Below are 21885 nucleotides of genomic sequence, written 5' to 3'. Positions count from 1 at the left end.
CTGTGATATAACTTTATCATGTTGATGTGACAAAGTTGCTTGTTCTTTCTACGATCTAGTGTGGCGATGACATAGTTGACATCACTGATTTTCTTCTCCACGAGATAAGGACCACCAAACTTGGCTTGAAGAGGTTGCCCATGCACCGGTAGCAGAATCAAAACCTAATCTCCTGGCTGAAAGTGGCGTAACCTTGACTTCTTATTATACCAAGTCTTCATCTTCTCCTGAGCAGCTCCTAAATTCTCTCTCGCCAGCTGTAAAGCAGTGGACAGCCGTTCTTTGAACTTCATCACATACTCCAGCAGGTTGACGTCATCTTCCTCCGACAGCCAGCATTCCTTGAGTAACTTAAGGGGTCCTCTTACTTCATGGCCAAACAGTAGTTCAAAAGGTGAGAAGCCCAGTGATTCATTTGGAGATTCTCTTGCGGCAAATACAACAAATGGAAGACCTTTATCCCAGTCTTTCTGATGTTCCAAACAGTATTTCCTGAGCATGGATTTGAGTGTTTGATGATATCTCTCCAACGCTCCTTGCGTCTGGGAATGGTAAGCTGAAGACGTGATCTGGGTGATGCCCAACTCTTTCAGAGACTGCTTGAAAACATTTGACATGAAATTACTTTCCCGGTCTGACTGTACCTCCTTGGGCAGACCAAACTTGGTGAAGAACCCTAGCATTTCCTTAACCACGTTCTTTGCTGAGATATTTCTAAGTGGAATGGCTTCAGGATAACGAGTAGCCATATCAATCATGGTCAACACATAAGAAAATCCTGAAGAAGTCTTAGGAAGAGGGCCCACAATATCCATCAACACACGGGTGAATGGCACCTCAAAAGGAGGAATGGGAACTAGAGGTGCAACCTTTTCGGTCTGATTACACTTCCCCACAACTTGACAGGTGTGACAAGACTTACAATACCAGGAAACATCCCTGCAGATACCTGGCCAGTAGAAGTGTTTCAAAATGTGTGCCACAGTCTTCCTCACTCCAAGGTGTCCTGCCAAACTGGAATCATGAGCCACTCTAATGATATCCTGCCTACAAACACGAGGGATGACAACTTGATGTACAACGTCCCATTCACAGTCGGCTAATGCTGTTGGGGGTCTCCACTTTCTCATAAGTACTCCTGACTTTATATAATAACAAGTAGAAGCACCAGGTGACTCTTCCTCACTGCAAGCAGAGTTAGTTAGACCTTTCAACTCAGGGTCAGCAACCTGCAACTCAACCAACTCTTGACGAGACAAATTATCAACACTACGGGGTACTGCCTCATCTGGTGAGTGGTCCAAATTAGCAAGAAAAGTGTCAGCTAGGATAACATTATCATCATCATTATCCTCTAAGTTACCAGTAACTTTAGATTTAGCCCTAGTGACAGCACATGCAGAGAATACATCAGGGACATCACAATCCTGGGCCGCAGCCACTGGCTCACTAGACAACTGAGGAGCTGGACACACTTGACTTCCACCAATATCATTTCCAAGTAAGAAAGTTACACCTGACATTGGGAGTGTCTCAACCAACCCAACCATAACAGAACCATTAACAAAACCAGAATCTAAATTCACCCTGCACAGAGGGACAGAGAAGTAATTATTCCCTACACCTTGTAAGATTACAGTTTCATCAGAGGAATAAACATTAGAGCCTAGAACACTGGTCAGCATAAGGGATTGGCAAGCACCTGTATCACGATATATTTTAACTGATCTCCTGTCATTACTGTCCAGAGGACTGACAAAACCATCAGACAGGAAATTAGCACATGAACTCTTGAGAGTGTCACCCACGTTACTGCTCAAAAGAGGAGCTTCATTATGAGAATTTAATTTACCCCTCAAAGCAGGTTCAGTTAACTCAGTTAAAGAATTCTGGGAACTCTCAAGGGTGGACACTAGACCAATTGACTGAATATTTTAAGACTCCTTTTTGTTCACATCACGGTGTCTCCTGAAACATTTCTCCGTAGTATGACCAAGCTTACTACAATAAGTACATTTACTTTTCTGAAATCTAGAGGTGAAGCTGGTATTTACTTCCTGAGAAACATCATCTTTATTCTCTTTCCTGTTACCTGTACTCTGAGTAGAGGCAACGTACTTACTCTCAGCTTTCCTTTTTTCTCTAGAATATCTCTTGTGAGTGAGAACATATTCATCAGCTAAAACTGCAGCATCAGATAAATTATCTATTCTTTTCTCATCAAGATATAGGCTTACATCTTTAATAATACACCTTTTGAAGTCCTCCAGCAAAATCATCTGCTTAAATTTACCAAAATCAGAATCCACATTCTTAGAATTTAACCACTGCTCTAACAGATCTTCTTTGATTTTTGCATACTCAGCATGGGATTGCTTATCTTGCTTATAAGTTGTCCTAAATTTTACTCTATAGGCTTCAGGAACAAGCTCATAGGCCTTAAGAATCAAGCTCTTAACTACATCATAATTATCAGATTGATCCTGAGGCAAAGATGCATAAGTTACTTGAGCTTTACCGGTGAGAACAGTTTGAAGGAGTACTGGCCAATACTCTTGGGGCCAATTAAAACCTGTAGCTACCTTCTCAAACAACTGAAAATACTTTGTTAAATCAGATTCATTAAAAGGAGGGACAAGTTTAACATTTTTAGCCACATCAAAATCATCAGAGCTAGATGATCCAGTTCCACCTTGATTCATGCGATACTCATGGTCTGCCCGAATCCTAGCAAGTTCAATTTGTGCCTCCTGAATACGAGCCTGAGACTCAGTCACCTTAGCCTGAGACTCAGCCTCCTTAGCACGTGCCTGAAACTCAGCCTCCTTAGCACGAGCCTCCTGCAGAGCTAGCTGTAACTTAGCTATTTCAATCTGTGTTTGCTCCTCTGGAGGAGTTAAATTAAACAAGCTTTCATTAATCATGTCAACAATTTGATCTTTAGAATGATGAGAGCGAACAGCAATTCCCAATTGTTGAGCAACAAGCTTAAGTTCATTCTTTGTTCTGTTTTCTACATCACACACTGTTTGCACATTTGACAAAAAATCTTTGGCTTCATCAAGTGTAGTAATAGTAGACATCATGAATAAATCACAGTCACAAAATATCAAGCAATATCCTTATGATAATATCCTGAATATCCTGGCGAGGTCACCAAAATTTATGTTACGGAACAGAGAAAGACAATGTACACTCCAAGTGAGAACACCAAAAATCACCACTGTCCCGCAAAGTTCCAGGTTCAAAACAAGAGTTAGGTAAAATTACAAGTTAAAGTTTAATGCTCAAACTAACAACTAAAAATTCAGGACTCATAAGGATAATGTAATGACAAAAAACAGGTTAAATATATGGTTAACTGCAATAGCCTCCATTAACACGAAATTAGCAAGTGTAAGTTTATCTAAGTCAGCCCTGATAAAATGAGAAAACCGGATAATGCTCAGTGAATGCAAGATATATTATTACACATACAAAATATTATCAATAATGGCTGACACTTAAAACACATGAATCACAAAAAGCTCACTAGGCCTACGAATTAACACCTTATGCTATACAGTACAAGAAAAAATGCAACAACACTTATACTCAAATTACACAACAGTTAGATGGTTGGAGACTTCCTGAGAACTCACAATAATAACAACTGTACAGGGGAGGACAGAGATGTGAACAAAATGAGGAGTAGATCTAAGTGGCAATTAATGCAGAGACTGAGCTCATTATATAGGGGCCGGCAGAGCTTGATACAACTTGTAAGAAGGACATGCAAATGAAGCCAGAGGGGACAAAGAGTTGACACTCCTGCTCTGAACAACAGAAAGAACGACTTACTCTACTGTAAGGGTAGAAGGGGGGAGTAAGGTAGAACACGCTCATGATCAAACATGCAGCATACTGTACGTTAGAATTACACAAAGGATGATGAAATCATAGGCTATGTAACAATATATATATATATATATATATATATATATATATATATATATATATATATGTATGTATGTATGGAGAAGCAAGAACACAAAGGCAGGGGAAGTATCGTCAGTGTACATACAAAAATGGACCAAATCTTCTTCACTATAGCACTGAGGAGTTATAAATTTTGGGAAGGACCCCAAGATCAGAAAAGAAACATAAAAATCTAGCAGAAGGAACCTGCATGGAAGTGGATGATCTCGAAACTATAGCATGATAGGGGAAAATAAATATAGGAAAGAAATAAAGCTTTGGAAGAGAGGATATTGTTCTGAAATGAACACAAAAAGTAAGAAAGGACAACAGAGGTTTAAGAGCAGGTAAATCCCTTCATGTAATTATTATTTTTTCTTAGAAAATTCCAGTTGATTTACTGAGCCAAATGATTGCTCCGTAATAGTGAAGGAAATAATGAAGGCTACAAGTAACACCTCGAGCTTTAAATATCTCAGTAATAAGCTGAATAAATTTGTGCATAAAAAAACAAAAGAACAGCGAAAACGCAGGCATAGGAGTGCACAGAGTAGGCTCTCTCTCTCTCTCTCTCTCTCCCTCTCACCTTAGGTATGGTATAGCCTGCCAGTGTAGTGTCCTCTGAGGCGACATGATGTACTCCCACCGAAGCCAGGGAAGACTTTCGTAAAACCTCGTGAATAACAGCTTCTGTATACGGCATTCTGTATCATAACGAGAGAGAGAGAGAGAGAGAGAGAGAGAGAGAGAGAGAGAGAGAGAGAGAGAGAGAGACTCAATTAATAAACAATTTAAACATTTACGAAAGAAACAAGTTATCATCTCTATTCACAATATACTTTTTCTCAGATCACATCGTTATTATCTGAACAGCCTAACGAGGCCTTGTCCACTGAGGGTGTAATGCCAGAATTAACTCTGTAAGTTTGCCAGGTTCAAATTTGGACTGAGTTTCAGAAGTATTTTTTTTTTTTGCCAGTTTAAGAGACTTTCACGTCTTCATTTCCAACATGTTTTCCTTATTTTGCATTGTTCTTTTCGTTTATGTTATTGATGTTACTTTGGCTCCGACATGGACTGCATAAACAACGTACGAGGAAATATTAAACATACGTCATCTGATGAGGGAAAGGCGTCACAAAGACTTAAGTTCGCGAGAATACGCTCCCTGGAGAGTGGTGCAGGCGAAATTTGAATTGCCAAGGTGAAAGGCATAAAGCAACAAGAGACGAACACAGCCTCGTTAAATCAAATGGTGCTTCTGTCTACTACCACTATATTCTGCTTCATCGCCTGTGCCTAGTTTCTAGCATGGCTTCCTCCCAGCCCACAGTACTCTACCCGATACCACTGTCTATTATTACTATTTTCTTTGTCACCGTCTGTACCTTGAATCTGTCCTACTGTTCTCCCAACCTGCATTATGTTACTGTCTACTATCAATATCTTCTGTTTTACTGCCTGTGTCTTGTATCTATCCTACCCTTCTAGCCTTCACCATACCCTTGTCTACTACCCCATGCTTCTGTTTCACTCTTGCCTTGTAACTGCCATTTTCTTCTAGCCCACACCATACCATTCTCTTTTACTACTATCTTCTGTTTCACCATCTGTGCCTTGTATTTGTCTACAGTCCCTCTAACCTACAGCATACCATTGTGCCGTGCATGTGTCTTACTCTCCTCCCAACCTATACCATATCATTGGCGACAACCAATGCCTTCTGGTTCATCGTCTTTGTTTTTTTCTGTCCTACTCTTCTACAAACGTTCCTATAACCACACACACACACACGAGGCACTGGGCGGAGCAGACGCACATTGCCACCACTCCATACCTGGCCAACTTGGCCAGTGGCATTACCTAAATTAGTATCTTTATATGAGTCAACCTCTGTACCAAGTTAGACTAAATGGTGTTCTAATATAAAAAATAAAAAAGTAGTTTTAAGTAAGACTGTTGTTCAAACAGTAAAGAAAATAAAGTAGTGCAAGAATGCGCAAAATCAGCTGATCAGTCTTTTAGTCTACGACTGCACCAGGGAATGTGAGTAGTATATGTGCTTTTAGTTCTGCATGATGGCCACATACTCTAGTAAAGCAAATTTGGAAAAGAAAATGGATAAAGGTAGAATGCAGGATGATGATTTCTACCAAGAACTGGTTGAAACGGAGACTCACAATAAACTGGTGGAACAAGTACACATACTAGAGAAAGCTGTTCAGAATGAGATTGATAAAATTAAGAAACAGATGCACTTGCAAAAGGAAGAAATAGAAAAATTAGCGAAGGAAGTCAACAAGAAAGACACAACAATAGATGAACTGCCAGTAGAAATGGGTTCACTTAGGAGGAAAATTAGTGAAATGGCAAGTACAGTAGTCAAACACGAGAGTATTATGGAAGAGGTAAAAAATTATATAGAGACAATTAGGCAAGTAAGCAGTCTGATAGATCAGAGCATTTATATTGAGGAGAAGATAACACAGGTGAATAAAGCTGTGCAAAGCTACAAAAATAATGTGGAAACCACGTATGCTGAAATGGTGAAAGTAAAGAAAGACTTAGAAACAAGGGTGGAAGAAAAAAGCATTAAAAAGGAAGTGAAAAGAATAATCCAAAACAATCCTATATGAGTCAGAGATTCAGCAGATATCAACAAATCTATAGTAAGCACTGGTATAGAAGAGGAAGAAGTAAGAAACATGATCTCAAGAGACAAAAAGGAGATGGCAATTGTAATGAGCATATTGAAAGAAGTATCAGAGGAAATCTGTAGTAAAGACATAGAGGAACACAAAAGGTTGAGGAAATACGAAAGAAACAAGTCAAGGCCCCTAAAGGTAACCTTCCAGAGTGTAAACACCATGGAGGAGATACTAAAAAATGCAAAGAATATTATGGAAAAAGAGGAGTTCAAAAATGTATGGATAAAAGGATGCCTAACACAAGAGGAACTGGAATTACTGAAAGAGAACAGGGAAGAAGCAAAAACAAAAAATGAGGGAAGATCAGAGGAGGAGAAGAACACATTTTTTTTTTTTACGAAGTAATTGGATTGCAGGTACGAGAGTGGTATATAAACAGGAGGGAATAAAAAGGAGGAAGGCAGTAGACCCAAGTCATGACAACTATATAAATAAGATGATTAAGTTGATGTACTCAAATGTGGATGGAATGGTATCTAAATTATTAGAGATGAATGATTATATCAGAGAAAATGAACCACATATAATATGCCTAACTGAAACAAAATTAACACCAAGGATATTAAATGACATCCTAAACTTAGAGGAATACAATATATGGAGAAGAGATAGGAACTTAAAAAAAAAGAGTAGGAATTACAATATTAACTAAGAAAACTCTAAAAGTCAAAGAAATAGAACTAGATATACCCTCACAAGCAGAAATGATTGCAGTAGAGATCAGTACATCTGAACGGAAAGTAATTGTAGCCAATTTGTACATGCCACCCAGGTCAAACACATGGGAAAGAGGCGAATATGAGGACCTGGCAGGGAATGCAATTCAGAGTTTAAGAGCATTACTACATAGAATGGAAGAGAAATCGGAAAGAATTATACTGACTGGAGATTTTAAAACAAATATAAATTGGAATACTCTGGATATAATAAGCCAAGAAAGCTGTTGGGACCAAAAAGCTCCTGGATCTCGTGCAGGAGTTTTTCCTAACGCAACATGTAAAGGAAAGCACCAGAAAAAGAGGACTCGATGTACCCTCAGTGCTAGATCTTGTACTTACTAGGCAAGAAAACGATATTGACAATTTAATATATCACCCTCCATTCGGGAAAGTGAGCATGCAGTACTAAATTGCAACTTCGGGATTGCATATGACATAGTTAACAGTAATGAAAGTTACAAAAATAGCCTAAACTAGAAAAAGGGAAACTATCATGACCTAAAGAGGTACTTCTTAGAAACTGATTGGGAAAAGGAGCTTAGAGGACAAGATTTAAATGCTATATATAAAAAATTCTGTGAACTTTACGAAATAGGAGTCCAGAAGTACATCCCACAGCACAAAGAAGCAGAAAAGAAAATAAAGAAATGGTTCAATACAGAATGTAAAAAATCAAAAGAAAAAAGAGATTTTGTTGTGGAACAGATACAGAAGACACAATAGTGAAAGGGCATATAACAACTATAAATAGGCAAGAAACGATTATACAAGAATAAGAAGGGAAGCCCAAAAACAGTTTCAGGAGGATATCATAAATAAAAGTAGTGATCAACCGAAGCTATTTTACAGCTACGTCAGAAACAAAACCAAAGTAAAAGATAAAATACAATCCATTACGGACGAGGGAATCACCTATACACAAGAGAAGGATATTTGTGAAGCACTAAATAAGAATTTCCAATCAGTTTTTACATAGAAAAATAATTTCGAGCGGGATTATGTGGAACATTCATGCCCACACATACTACCAGATATACAGATATCAGAAAAGTAATACAGGAGGAGTTAAGTAAATCAGACAAAGGAAAAGCAAATGGTCCTGATGAAATTTCATGTTGAGTGCTACATGAACGTACGATGGAGTTAAGTAAACCATTATCTTTAATTTTCAAGAAATCCTTGAGACAAGGTAAACTACCTGATATTTGGAAGAAAGTAAACATTGTTCCCTTATTCAAGAAAAGGAATAGACAAAATCCACTCAACTACCGACCACTATCACTAACCAGTGTTGTAAGCATGGTATTAGAAAAGCTTATAAGAAAAGCTTGGGTAATCATCTAGAAGAACACAATATGATAACAGAAAGACAGTTTGGTTTCAGAAAAGGAAAATCATGTGTTACTAATCTGTTGAGCTACTATGACAGAGTAACAGACACATTACAGAAAAGAGAAGGATGGGTGGACAGTGTCTATTTAGATTTTAAGAAAGCATTTAACAGAGTACCACACCAAAGACTTTTATGGAAACTGTACCATCAAAAAGGAATCCGAGCCAAACTGTATTCTTGGATGCAAGATTTTGTCATAAAAAGAGAATTGAGAACAGTCAGTCAATCAATCAATCATTTCCTGTGGCACCCCACGGGAAGCATAGGGCCTCGATGAACTCTCTTCACCAATATTTGTCTTTTGCTATCTCCTTCAGGTCCCACCAGCACTCCTCTCCTGCTTCTCTTTTCATTGTCCTCAACCAGGTTTCCCTCGGCCTACCTCTACCTCTTCTTCCTCTAGCAGTCCACTCTGGCACATCCTGTATTAAACTGCCTTCTTTTCTGTATATGTGCCCCAGCCACTTCCAGCGAGACAGTCTCACATATTCATTAACTGGTTCCACTCTCATAATATCCCTTACTCTTGCATTTGTAACTCTGTCTTGCCACTTTACCCCAAGAATCCTTCTCAGCATTTTATTTTCAAATCCTAATACTTTCTGATCTGTTGCAATTGTACTGTACCATGACTCATGCCCATAAAGTAAAATTGGTCTTACCATGGACTTGTAAATTTTCACTTTAGTATGTACCGAAAGCATATTATTATTCCAAACAGATTTCAACATTCGAAAAGCTCGCCAAGCCTGTCTAATCCTCTCCTCAATTTCATTGTTTAATGATCCATTAGATGATACAATCGTTCCCAGATATTAAAAGTTTTCTACATTCTTCACCACATTATTCCCTATTATACAATCGATTTGGTTCTCCACGCTCATATTAATAATTTCAGTCTTTCCACAATATATTACCAATCCCACTTTTTCTCCTTCCTTCACCAGACAGTCAAGTACCCTCTGCATCTCGTAAATAATTCCGCAAATCAGGCGGTGGCTCAATTGGTAGAGAGTTGGTTTGCAGTCCTAACGGACCGGGGTTCAAATTCTGCTGGAGCAGGGAACAGTTTAAGGATTTAAATTTCATAAATATCAGACTTTACTGATCTACCAGAAGACCCGCCGACATGTCGTAAAATACCCCCGCTAATACCAGTACACCAGTCCTGTATGAGACAGCCCTAGCATGTATTCAGTATGGATGGTGGGTGTTAGTGCCGAAGTGGTGACATGTAGAGGTTTGCGGTACATAGGAGGACTACTGGGCCCTGAAAGCAGGCTGTGAAGCCTATGCCCAGAGTCGGTCACATAAAAAAAAAAAAAAAGCATAGTCCAAATCCATCAGCTTCTTATTTTCTTTCCAGTTAATTCCTGCACCTGTTCTCCTTACAACCTTCCTCATAACATAATCCATAACCAAAACAAACAGCAATGGCGAAAGAACTCCTCCGTGAATCACTCCTGACCTAACCTGAAATGGATCACTCAAAGAACCACCCACCATTACCTTACAAAAAGTACCTTCATTAGGCTTCTAATAATATTTACAAACTTTTCTGGTATACCACAGAATCTCATAATTTTCAACATAGCTCCACGTGAAACACTATCAAACGCCTTTTCAATATCCACAAAACACATATTAAGTGGTATTTTCATCTCATTAGCTTGTTGCATTAGATGCCTTACAATAAAAATCTGATTATTACAACCTCGACCCTTTCTGAATCCCGCTTGTTCTTCTCTTAAAATTTTGTCAATTACTGGCTCTATTCTGTTCAACAAGATTTTGGAAAAGACTTACAAATAAACTTTATGGATATAGGTTGTTCACCTTAACTTGGTCCAAATTTTTTGTCGTTTTGCAGCTCCCATCACAGTGTGGTGTGGCAGAAGACAAAATCATGGCACCACATATTTCTCATAGCATTTATTTGTGACTAGCTTCCCCCTCCCCCCCTCCCAGATGAGGCTGATGTCATTTGTGTGAGCTATACCATATCCAGCCTGATTAACTCCCTCACTCTGTTGACCTATCATTTTAGTTTAGCTTATTCTTGCTATTTCCAAGCACTTTGTATTCAGCTTTGGAGATGCCTTTTGACCTTGGGCTGTTAGGTATGACCTTAGCTGAATACAGTAGGGCTGCGCAGATAACGACACTGCTGGTCTTGCACTGATGTCACTATCCGTGGAATCGCCATCGATGGGATAAACTTCTTACCTAAGTAAATCAAATTAGTCTGGGACTTTTTCAACTACACCCCTATTTTCCATCTTTAACCACATGTATCAGCTAGTATTTCAACAATATTAAAACTGTTGTATATTAAACATGCAGGAAGGTGTATCAAACCTACTTTTTAATGGTTCTGAGTGCTGTTTTTGAATGTTGAGTGTACTGGTATGGCCTACTAGTGGCTCTCGTCTTGCTTGTGGTTTACCATGCATATATTCTGTAGGATTTTTTTTACCCTTTTTTCACCTCCTCCTTTCTCCAGCCTTCTGTATTTGATCGCCACCACCATTTTACCCTCCAGTTGGAACCATGCCAGAGGTGGAAGGCATTGCTGTATATTAAGCACACAGTCACTGTAAAGGTGGCCTTGAAAGCACCAAAAAAAAAAAAACATCAACAGTGGGATGGGATGGCCTCCTGCAACAAGTGACAATCGCCATGTGCTCAACATCAGGGTTACCAGGGTCCCGACCCTGGCAACTCTGCCTGACAGCCTATTGCAATCCGTGCAACATGTCTCACTATGAGATCGTTTCTATCCTGTCGCCGTCTGTGAAATCGCAGAGCAAAATAGTGCTATCTGCACGGCCCTGCTAAATACAGTAATCCCCGTACTATCCGGACCCCCCCCCCCCCTTACCGAACATTGTGGACCTGGACCTTCGGAATCCAAAAATGGCCAAAAAAAGACAAAAATCCCCCCAAAATCTGATTTTTTCCCCACCCGTAAATTGAAATTGCCACGCGGCACCAAACTGCTGTTTACACGACAGCCCCTTCACCCTTTCCTTCCTCCCCCCTCCCTCCCTACCCTGTCAGGGTTGCCATTTGGCATTTTTCATTACCAAATGTGGACCAATTTGGTAATGAAACATTCGTTTGGTAATGAATCAGAATAATGCATTACCAAACGGGTTTTTCACATGTATGAGGATACACAAGATGGAGATGGTGGATTGTATGCTGTCTCTGATTAATTTGCTACCCTACATAGCGTGAAAATAATCAACATGCTGGTAATTATAAGGAAAGTGATTACATTTATTTCCACTTGTATGATCCCTACGTGTCAAGTGGGGTTGGTGGAGGATTAGTGCCCCTCCCTGTAAAACAATTAACTCTGAGCCCTTGACCACCCCGTCTGGGATACATGGCGTCTGGCAATGAATGAATGAATGAAAACTTTTGCAACTACAGGGGTCAAAGTTATCCCCCTCCAAATGCCACACACACTTAAATCTCCCTTTTTTGGTATTTTTATAATCACTCCATTTTTCCACTCTTCTGGAATTCCACCATTATCCCAAGCCACATTAAAAAGTTTCAAAAGCACATTCACTAACTCATTTTCCACCTTAAGCATTTCAGGAAATATTCCATCCTCTCCTGGGGCCTTAAAATTCTCTAACTCCTTTATAGATTTTGCCACCTCTTCCAAGGTTATATCCCCTGTTTCTGACTGCAAATCTCTCTCGGCTGGCAAGATGTCTTCTTCAGCTGGGATTGGTCTATTTAGAACAGATTCAAAGTGCACTTTCCACCTTCCTTTTATATCCAAATCTTTAGTCATCAAATTACCATTTCTATCTCGTACAGGTATTTCCTTCCTTCTCTTTTCAGTCCCAGTTAACTCCTTTATGGCCTGATACGCTGCTCTTGTGCTCTGACCGTCATTTTTACTTAATTTAATTTCCGTCTCTGTTGCCTTTTCATCATATAGTCTCCTCTTGTCACGTCTAACGAGTCTTTTTACTTCAGAATGTAAACTCCAGTACTTTGCTCTAAGTACTTCAACTACCTGGCCATCAACATGTTGTGTTTTCACTTCTTAACTTAGCCTCTTTCCTTTTCTGAATTGCATTCCATGTTTCATCTGACATCCACTTTTTCCTTCTTGCTTTTCCATTTTTCTTGATAGTAAACTTAGCACTCTCATGCAAAACCTCTTTTACCTCTCTCCACATTTGATCAATATAATTGTCTTCAGATTCCATCAGTCTGCAGGACTAGAAACCTGTTCCTACATTCCCACCGAAATTTTTCCTTTGTGTTCTCATCACTCCTCATCTCATCAAAATCATAATTATTACCTCCTGTACAATTACCATTAACGTTTCTCTTACGTTTTATTTTAATCTTTGACACATGTTGATGATCACTACCTATATCTGCCCCCCTCCTTACGCAAACATCTTGCAAATAACTCCTATGCCTTCTGCTAATTGCAATGTGGTCAGTCTGGTTACAATATTTACCACATGGTGAAATCCAAGTAGTCTTATGTATTTTTCTATGCTCAAAGATAGTTCCACCAATTATAAGGTCATTTGCCAAACAAAAGCTTCCAAATCGCACCCCATTTTCGTTTCTTATACCAACACCCTCCTTACCCATACAATCTTCAAAGCCATCCCTACTACTGCCAACAATCGCATTATAATCATCAATGCAAACTAACACATCATGTCTTGCCACTCTATTCACTACATCCTGCAGCTTCTCATGAAAGTCATCTTTTATTTCATCAGCAGCCTCATTTGTCGGAGAATACCCTACAACCATACTGATATTACCATGGTCAGATTTTAAACGAGCATAAAGCAAGCTCTCATTAATTGGTTCAAACTCACATACTGCCTTACAAGCATCTCTACCCAGCAGTAAGCCTACTCCTTGGTAATGATTTCCATCACTCCTACCAGAAACCAACATAGTAATACCATCTTCCAAATTCATTTCAACTCCAAGCAGCCTTGTTTCTGTAGGAGCACAAATATCCATCTTGTATTCCTTGAACACTGAAATAAGTTCTTCCATTTTACCAGCCTGACTGAGAGTTCAAACATTCCAGTTTCCTATTCTTAAGGTTCTTTTTGAATGTATAAACTTATTTCTACACCGTGGGATTCTTAGCACCCCCTGCCCACTTAAGGGTTGCACGGAACTGAGGGCCATTGCTTCGTAACCAGAGTTCATCAAGATTTCTTAGGCAGAAAAATATTTTACCCTGGAGCCAATGCCAGTGGCTCGCAGGAACCAGACAGTGGAGAGAGGAAATTAATTAAATGAAAGTAAAATGCAGAGGGTTTGGACAGACAAAATACAAGAGAAAGAAAGAGAGCAAAAAGAATGTAGATAAAATTGTCCCTTTTAGTCGCCTCTTACGACAAGCAGGGAATACTGGGGAAGTATTCTATCCTCCCTGCCTCAGTACTAAGGGGAAATTACTCATCATGGAGAGAAGTGACTAGTGGAGTTCCACAGGGCTCAGTGCTGGCACCAATCATGTTCTTAGTGTATATAAATGGTATAGACAGTAACACTGGAAATGAAAGCTATCTAAATAAGTTTGCAGATGATGCAAAAATACAAAGGAGAATTACTAACACAGACTCTTGTAAAGAGCTACAAGAAGAATTAAATAAACTTCATGAATGGAGTAATGCATGGCAAATGGAATTCAATGTGGACAAGTGTCATGTAATCAAGTTTGGTAAAAGTGGAAAAAGACCTGAGTGGGATTATAAGTTAGGAAATAAAACCCTACACACATCAGAAAGCGAGAAGGACCTAGGTGTGATTATCAATAACAGTCTATCTCCGGCTGACCACATCAGTGAGAAGGTATGGAACATGTATACACTGCTTGCAAATATGAGAATACCGTTCACATACATAAATGAAGACATGCTAAGAAAGATAATAACATCATTCATCAGACCAACCCTGGAGTATGCATCAGTAGTCTGGAATCCTCATCTCAAAAAACAAGTAGACAAGATTGAAAAAGTTCAAAGGCTGCTACAAGATGAGTACCAAGCTACGAAGAAAGACTAAAAAAACTGAATCTACTAACACTACAGGAGAGAAGGAAAAGAGATGACATGATTATACTATATAAATGCATATCAGGGAAGGAGAATATTGACATAAATGCTAAGTCTACTAATACCAAGTCGGACCACTTCCTTCTAAAACAGCTCCAAGCTCGCGCAGGGAGCTGAGCATCGGAGTGATGTCGACTGGCTCTGGCATGAAACCCAAGCGTTCAGTTGACGCCTGACCTTGACAGTGAGGGTATGCTTACTCCAGTTATCAGACCTTGACATTTTCAGTCGGAGAAGTGAGGGAAGGGACTGAAATGTGTGAGGGAAGGTGCAGGGGTGTGAGGGAACCTACTGCTATATTATAGGGTTAAACGAGTCCGCACTTCTTCCCTTCTTCATTTACCCTTATCATAAATGTTTAATTTGAGTCTACCCTTTTATACATTTTCTGTTATTTAAGCCAGCTGATGTCACACAAGCCATGCCTTCCTGCGCGCTGACGGAAAGTGAACCGACTTGGTATTACCAGACTTAGCATAAATAATTACATAACCTATGGGGATGCATCAGCAAGAGGACACTGCAAAAAGCTGCATAAAAAGAGGTGATAAAGACGTAAGGAAATTTAGTTTCCCAAATAGAGCAACTGATCAGTGGAATGCACTACCGAATGAAATAGTGTGTGCCAAAACAATTCACAAATTTAAGGATATGTACAATAAATATGGTTTACAGTACGAACTTGATTCCTGTAAAGATACAATTAGGTAAGAACACACACACACACACCTTGCATTGTCTTCCATGGTAGGTGGAGCTCCGTCAAGAATTTCGTCTATTTCCTTATGCATCTTGGCTTGCACCTCAGGATGTTTGGCCAGGTAGTAGAAGAGGAATAGGAGAGAGTCTTGTGTGGTTTGACTTCCAGTGGCAAACAGATCCAGCAGAAGAAACAGCAGATCCTTTTCTGCAAATACCATCATTATCATCATCTTAAGCAGCAGCAACAGAAGCAGCAGCTGCAACATCTCTTCACCCAACTTATTGATATTAACATTATTATGAGAATTGGAACATTAAACAGCCTTCTATTAAATGACTCGCACCTCTAAACAGGTTAAGCAAAAGAAACATTAGATCCTGTTGTATAATCATTATCATCATCAACATTAAAATCATCATCATCCAGACCTCCTAGCTCAGCCCATGGTGGGGTGAGATAGGGTCTAGAGAGCCAGAAAAAAAAAATAAAACGGTACAATAAGGTACTATCCAAAATTTGCCCAACTGAATTAGCCACACTCCCATTCACCCACCATTCAAGTCCCAAGAATCCTAGCACCACCAGATAGTTTAAAAACAACATTCCGCACGTGGCTTCACACCTGTCTAACAGGGTCACTCGGTGACTGGCAAGTTAAAACGGGATGCCAAACCCTGATCATACACTCCTTTGCACAAAATTCAAGTCAGTCAAGTAGACTGTAGCACCAGTCGAGCAGGGCAATACTCCCAAGGTGGATGGAAAGCTGATGACAGGGAGTGCTGGAGCTCCCGTTTCATCAGCCCTCAGGACTAGTTCCTGACCATCCCCCTTTGCTGAACATTTTCAGTGTCTCAGTTACATAGAGAGTAGGCCAGCATGCTCTCCTGTACAAATTTCTCTAACTATCTACACCAAACTACATGCACAGTACACACTACACTTCCTATTCAAAATTTAAAAAAAAAATGGCGTCTCTTCACCAAGCCTCGGAGTCCCCACGGGGGGGGACCATAAATGCCCCCACCATCCGCCCCTCTCCCGGTGACGACTCGAGGTGTCTGTAACCATTGTCTGACTCTCTTCTTCTTCATTTGTGCAACATTCGCGGCCTTTCCTCTAACTTTCGCTCTATTGAGCACCACCTCTCCTCCTCTACACCTCACCTTCTTTTTCTAACGGAGACTCAGCTGTCTGAGGCAACTGACAGCAAACCCTTTTCTGTATCCTCCTACTTTCTCTATACTCATTTCAAAGCCAAAGGTGGCTGTTGTGTATATATACGCAACGACTTATCTTGCTCTCGTGTTCCTGAACTTGATTCTTCTGAATTCTCTACACTCTGGCTTCGGCTTTCCTGTCATTCTCTGACTAAATATATCTGTGCTGTTTACTTATCCACTAATTCTACTGACTATCAAAAATTCTTTGACTATCTTACTTCTACGATGGAACACATTCTATCCATTTCTCCTTTCTCTGAAATCTCCATTCTAGGAGATTTCAATGTTCACCACCACCTTTGGCTCTCCTTTCCTTTCACGGATCCACCTGGTGAACAAGCCTACATCTTTTCTATCCTTAATGACCTAGAGCAGCTTGTACAGCACCCTACCCGTATCCCTGACCGCCTTGGAGAGAGCTCCAACATACTTGACCTCTTCCTCACAACTAATCTTTCTGCTTACTCTGTTAATCTTTTCTCTCCATTGGGCTCCTCCCATCACAACCTTATTACCTTAACCTGTCCTATCACTCTGGTACGGCCTGTGGACCCTCCAGGGAAACGTCGTCTGTGGCATTTTGGAGCTGCGGACTGGGAGGCCCTCAGGCAGTAATTCTTTGATTTTCCCTGGAATGATTATTGCTTCCATGGCCAGGAGCCATCTGAGTGTGCCTTGCGCATTACGGAGGTTATTCTCTCTGGCATGGAAGCATACATTCCTTTCTCATATCCTTTGACTAACGCAAGAAAGCCTTGGTTTAATCACGCTTGTTCTAATGCTGTCCGCAACAAGGAGAGGGCCTACAAAAGGTACCGGAGCCAACCCACCCCTGAATGACATCATCTTTACGTTTCTGCCCGGAATCGTGCTAAGTCTGTTCTTCTCTCTACTAAAAATAATTTCATCCATACTAAATACTCTCAACTCTCCAACTCGAATTCTTCCCGCTCCTTCTGGCACCTTGCCAAAAATCTTTCTAACAACTTTACCTCATCATCCTTCCCTCCTCTTTTCTACTCTGATGGTTCTGTAGCTATTTTTTCTACTGATAAAGCAGATCTCTTCGCACAGACTTTCTCCTCCAATTCCACCTTAGACGATTCCGGTGCTGTTCCCCCATCACTTCCCCCCTCTGACATCTTCATGGCTGACATTAAAATTTCTTCAGGTGATGTATTTTCTGCCATCACTGGCCTCAGTACTAACAAGGCTTATGGGCCTGATGGGGTCCCTCCTGTTGTTCTCAAGAACTGTGCTTCTGTGCTTACACCCTGCCTAGGCAAACTCTTTCGCCTTTGTCTGTCAACTTGTACCTTTCCTTCTTGCTGGAAGTTTGCTCTCATTCAGCCAATCCCAAAGAAGGGTGACCACTCCCAACCCCCCAACTATCGTCCAATTGCTTTAATATCCTGTATTTCAAAAGTTTTTGAGTCAATTCTCAATAGAAAAATTTTAAGGCATCTTTCCTATCACAACCTTCTTTCTGATCGTCAGTACGGGTTCTGTCAGGGATGCTCCACTGGCGATCTCCTCACCTGCCTTTCAGACTCCTGGTCATCCTCCTTTCGGGACTTTGTCGAAAGCTTTGCCATTGCACTTGACATCTCAAAGGCTTTTGATCGAGTCTGGCATAAATCTTTAATTTCCAAACTGCCCTCCTACGGTTTCTATCCTTCTATCTGTGCCTTCATCGCTAGCTTCCTTTCTGGTCGTTCTATAGCCGCTGTTGTAGACGGCCATCGTTCTTCTCCTAGATCTATCAACAGTGGTGTTCCTCAGGGCTCTGTCCTATCATCAACTCTCTTCCTTTTATTCATCAATGATCTTCTAAGCTGTACATCTAACCCTATCCACTCATACGCTGATGACTCCACCCTTCACCTTTCCATTCGGTTCCCGCAACGCCCATCTCAACAGTTACTTCAACAAACAAGGGATGAAGCTATGGCACACCTAATGTCTGACTTGGCTCTTATCTCTGACTGGGGTAAAAATAATATGGTTGTTTTTAATGCATTTAAGACTCAGTTCTTACACCTATCAACCCGACAAAATCTTCCACAGGTATACCCACTAATGTTTAATAATATTCAGCTTAATCCTGCATCATCCTTGAACATGCTTGGGGTTTCATTTACTCGGGACTTATCTTGGAAAGATCATATTACATCTCTTGTAAAATCTGCTTCCAAGAGATTGGGTGTGCTAAGCCGACTCCGCTCTTTCTTTACCCCTGGACAATTGTTGACTCTATACAGGGGTTTTATCCGCCCCTGTGTGGAGTACAACTCTCATGTGTGGGGAGGCTCCCCACATACAGCTTTTCTCAATAGGGTGGAGTCAAAGGCTTTTCGTCTCATTAACTCTCCTCCTCTTACTGACTCCCTTCAACCTCTGTCTCTTCGCCGCACTGTTGCATCTTTATCTCTTTTCTATCGCTACTTTAATGGTCACTGCTCCTCTGAACTGTCTGCTTGCATTCCTCCACCTCTACGATGGGCGCGTAACACCCGTCTGGCAGCAAACTCTCATCCCTTTTCTGTCCAACTCTCTAATGCACGAGTTAACCGTTACTCCCAGTCTTTCATTTATGTAACAGGTCAGCTCTGGAACTGTCTCCCTCTGTCTGTATTTCCTGCTGCCTATGATCTCCAGTCTTTCAAACGCAGTGTGTCCAGGCATCTCAAAATGATCGGATCTTGAATTTGGCTCTCTATTGCATTTTGTTTTTCTCTTGGAGGGAACTGTTACTGCGGGCTCATGGCCCTTGGTTCCTTCTTCCTTGCATAAAAAAAAAAAAAAAAAAAAAAAGCTCTGTCGCTTTTCAATTCCTTAACTTCATCAGCTCCAATAGCTCTCTTTTTCACGCGCTCACATAGTACTGTCTATCCACGTTCTAAGGTTACCACGTTTCCCACCTTCAGTTTCGCTCAGATATACTCTTTTCATCACTCTGTTCAAACCCATTCTCTCCACGTCACCATACCATCGAAGCACACTCTCAGCTCTGGTGTCCACAAACTTCCTTACTCCGAATCCTTCGTTAATCCCTGTATTCCTTATCCAGTCTACTGTATTTTCGCACTTCACACACATTCCTCAACAGTCCTGCCTTCACTGCTCTTATTCTCCACTATTCATTTTCATCCAAATCCACTGTCTCTCACAAACATGATACTGAAGGCAGTAAAACTCCATGCAAGCCTCTGGCAGCTGCCACACTCAGGCATTTGCTTCTTATCAAGGTCTTCATAGTACTAACCATTTTCTTCTCTGTGCCACTCGGCTTTCCATTTATTTTGCACATTTACCTCTCTCTTCAATAATTGCACCCAGCTACTTAAACTCTTCCCAATTCAAATCTCTCTTCATTCACCATAACATCACACTGGGAGTCAGCTATCTCAACAACCATCACTTGACTCATATCTATGTTTACCTTCAAGGCACGGAGCTAACAGACATCTACAGAACTGTGCACCATTTACCATGCTCTTATCCGCTATTTCCAAGCAGCACTGCGTCAGTTGCCTACATCAGATTTGAGATACTCCGTCCTTCACCGTTCATTACCTACGCCATCTCTCTCAACATTACTTGTGTTTTTACCTCTCATACCGTAACACCATCCATACAATCACTGAATAACTATGGGACATCACACAGACTTGTGTCACACCAACAGTGATCTCGAACAATTCGCTTAGATGCCTACCTACCCTAATGCGCGCTTCATTATCTTCGTAATTGCTCTTTATCCATTAGCGCCCAGAGTTCATGTGCGAGAGATCTTACTGGAAGGGTACTAAGTGTACCGCCCTCCGCCTATCGGCTCCTAGTCGCGAGGTTCACTTCTTTATTGAATTTTGAATGTGCCCAGTTCCCATCCTTTATAGAGGACACTGGGCACAACTGGTTTAATGGCACTCAGTCATGTACACCATACATACGCAGAACTTTCCAGTCCTTCTCTCTTTACCTTGTCGTACGGTTTCTCCGGATCAGCAAATACCATAAATGCCCTTATAGTCTTCTCACAAGGTTTCTCCACTATCTGTCTTATTGTAGATATTTGATCCACATATCCCCCACCACTCCTATTGCCGCCCTGTTCGTCACTCTGTAGGCATCCCTTTAAATCATCATCATCATTATTATTATTATTACCTCCGCCAACGAAGTTGGAGGAGGTTATGTATTCACCTGTTTGTCTGTCTGTCTGTCTGTTTGTCCAAACGATATCTCCAAAAGCTCTCGATGAATTTCAACGAAATTTTGTGGATGGGGTCAATGAAGAAGTGATTCAGTTTTGGGGCGGATCCACATAAGGATCCGGAGTATCCAGCTCAGTAACATCAAAAGTTCTCCATGAATTTCAATGAAATATTATGGAAGGGTGGGCCATGGGCTAAGAAAGAACTGATTAAATTTGGGGGCAGATCCCGATCCGAATCTTTATCATATCACCACGGATCCGGCTCTGGATCCTTTTAAATGGCAATGACATTGGAGGAGTTATGTGCTCTCTGAGCGCTTTCTAGTTAGTAGTAGTAGTAGTAGTAGTAGTAGTAGTAGTAGTAGTAGTAGTATCATCATTATTATTATGATTATAGTCATCATCATCATCATCATCGTAGTAGTAGTGATATTTTAACTGATAATACTGGCATAATTTTTGGTAATATTTTAAGAAAGTATAACCACATGGAGAGAATGGGTGATGAGAGAAGATTTTCATACACGTAGCTATGTGTGGAGTAGGAATAGTACAAAGTACTGTATGTTACCATTAAGTAATCCGGACTCACACACACACACACACACACACACACACACACACACACACACACACATATATATATATATATATATATATATATATATATATATATATATATATATATATATATATATATATATATATATATATATATATATATATATATATATATATATATATATATATATATATATATATATATATATATATATATATATATATATATATATAAAACCTCATTAGAAAAGGAAGGAAAACTGGAAATAATTAC

At 40.2% G+C, this 21885-nt stretch overlaps 1 protein-coding gene across 1 annotated transcript in view; it reads right to left on the bottom strand.

Moving 5' to 3' along the window:
• LOC145401289 (cytochrome P450 2L1-like) overlaps positions 1-21885 on the bottom strand; it is a 183974-nt gene that overhangs the window by 60954 nt on the left and 101135 nt on the right. Inside the window, exons 8-9 of the mRNA XM_080273616.1 lie at positions 15635-15812; positions 4544-4661 (exon numbers count right to left, since the gene is read on the bottom strand). Coding sequence (XP_080129742.1) covers positions 4544-4661; positions 15635-15812 — 296 coding nt within the window. The remainder of the gene's footprint in view (positions 1-4543; positions 4662-15634; positions 15813-21885) is intronic.

Source organism: Coenobita brevimanus, chromosome 55 (assembly GCF_032717465.1).
Source record: "Coenobita brevimanus isolate Jiangsu-jjx chromosome 55, ASM3271746v2, whole genome shotgun sequence".
Lineage (NCBI taxonomy): Eukaryota > Metazoa > Arthropoda > Malacostraca > Decapoda > Coenobitidae > Coenobita > Coenobita brevimanus.
This window is presented reverse-complemented; position numbering and strand designations above follow the sequence as displayed.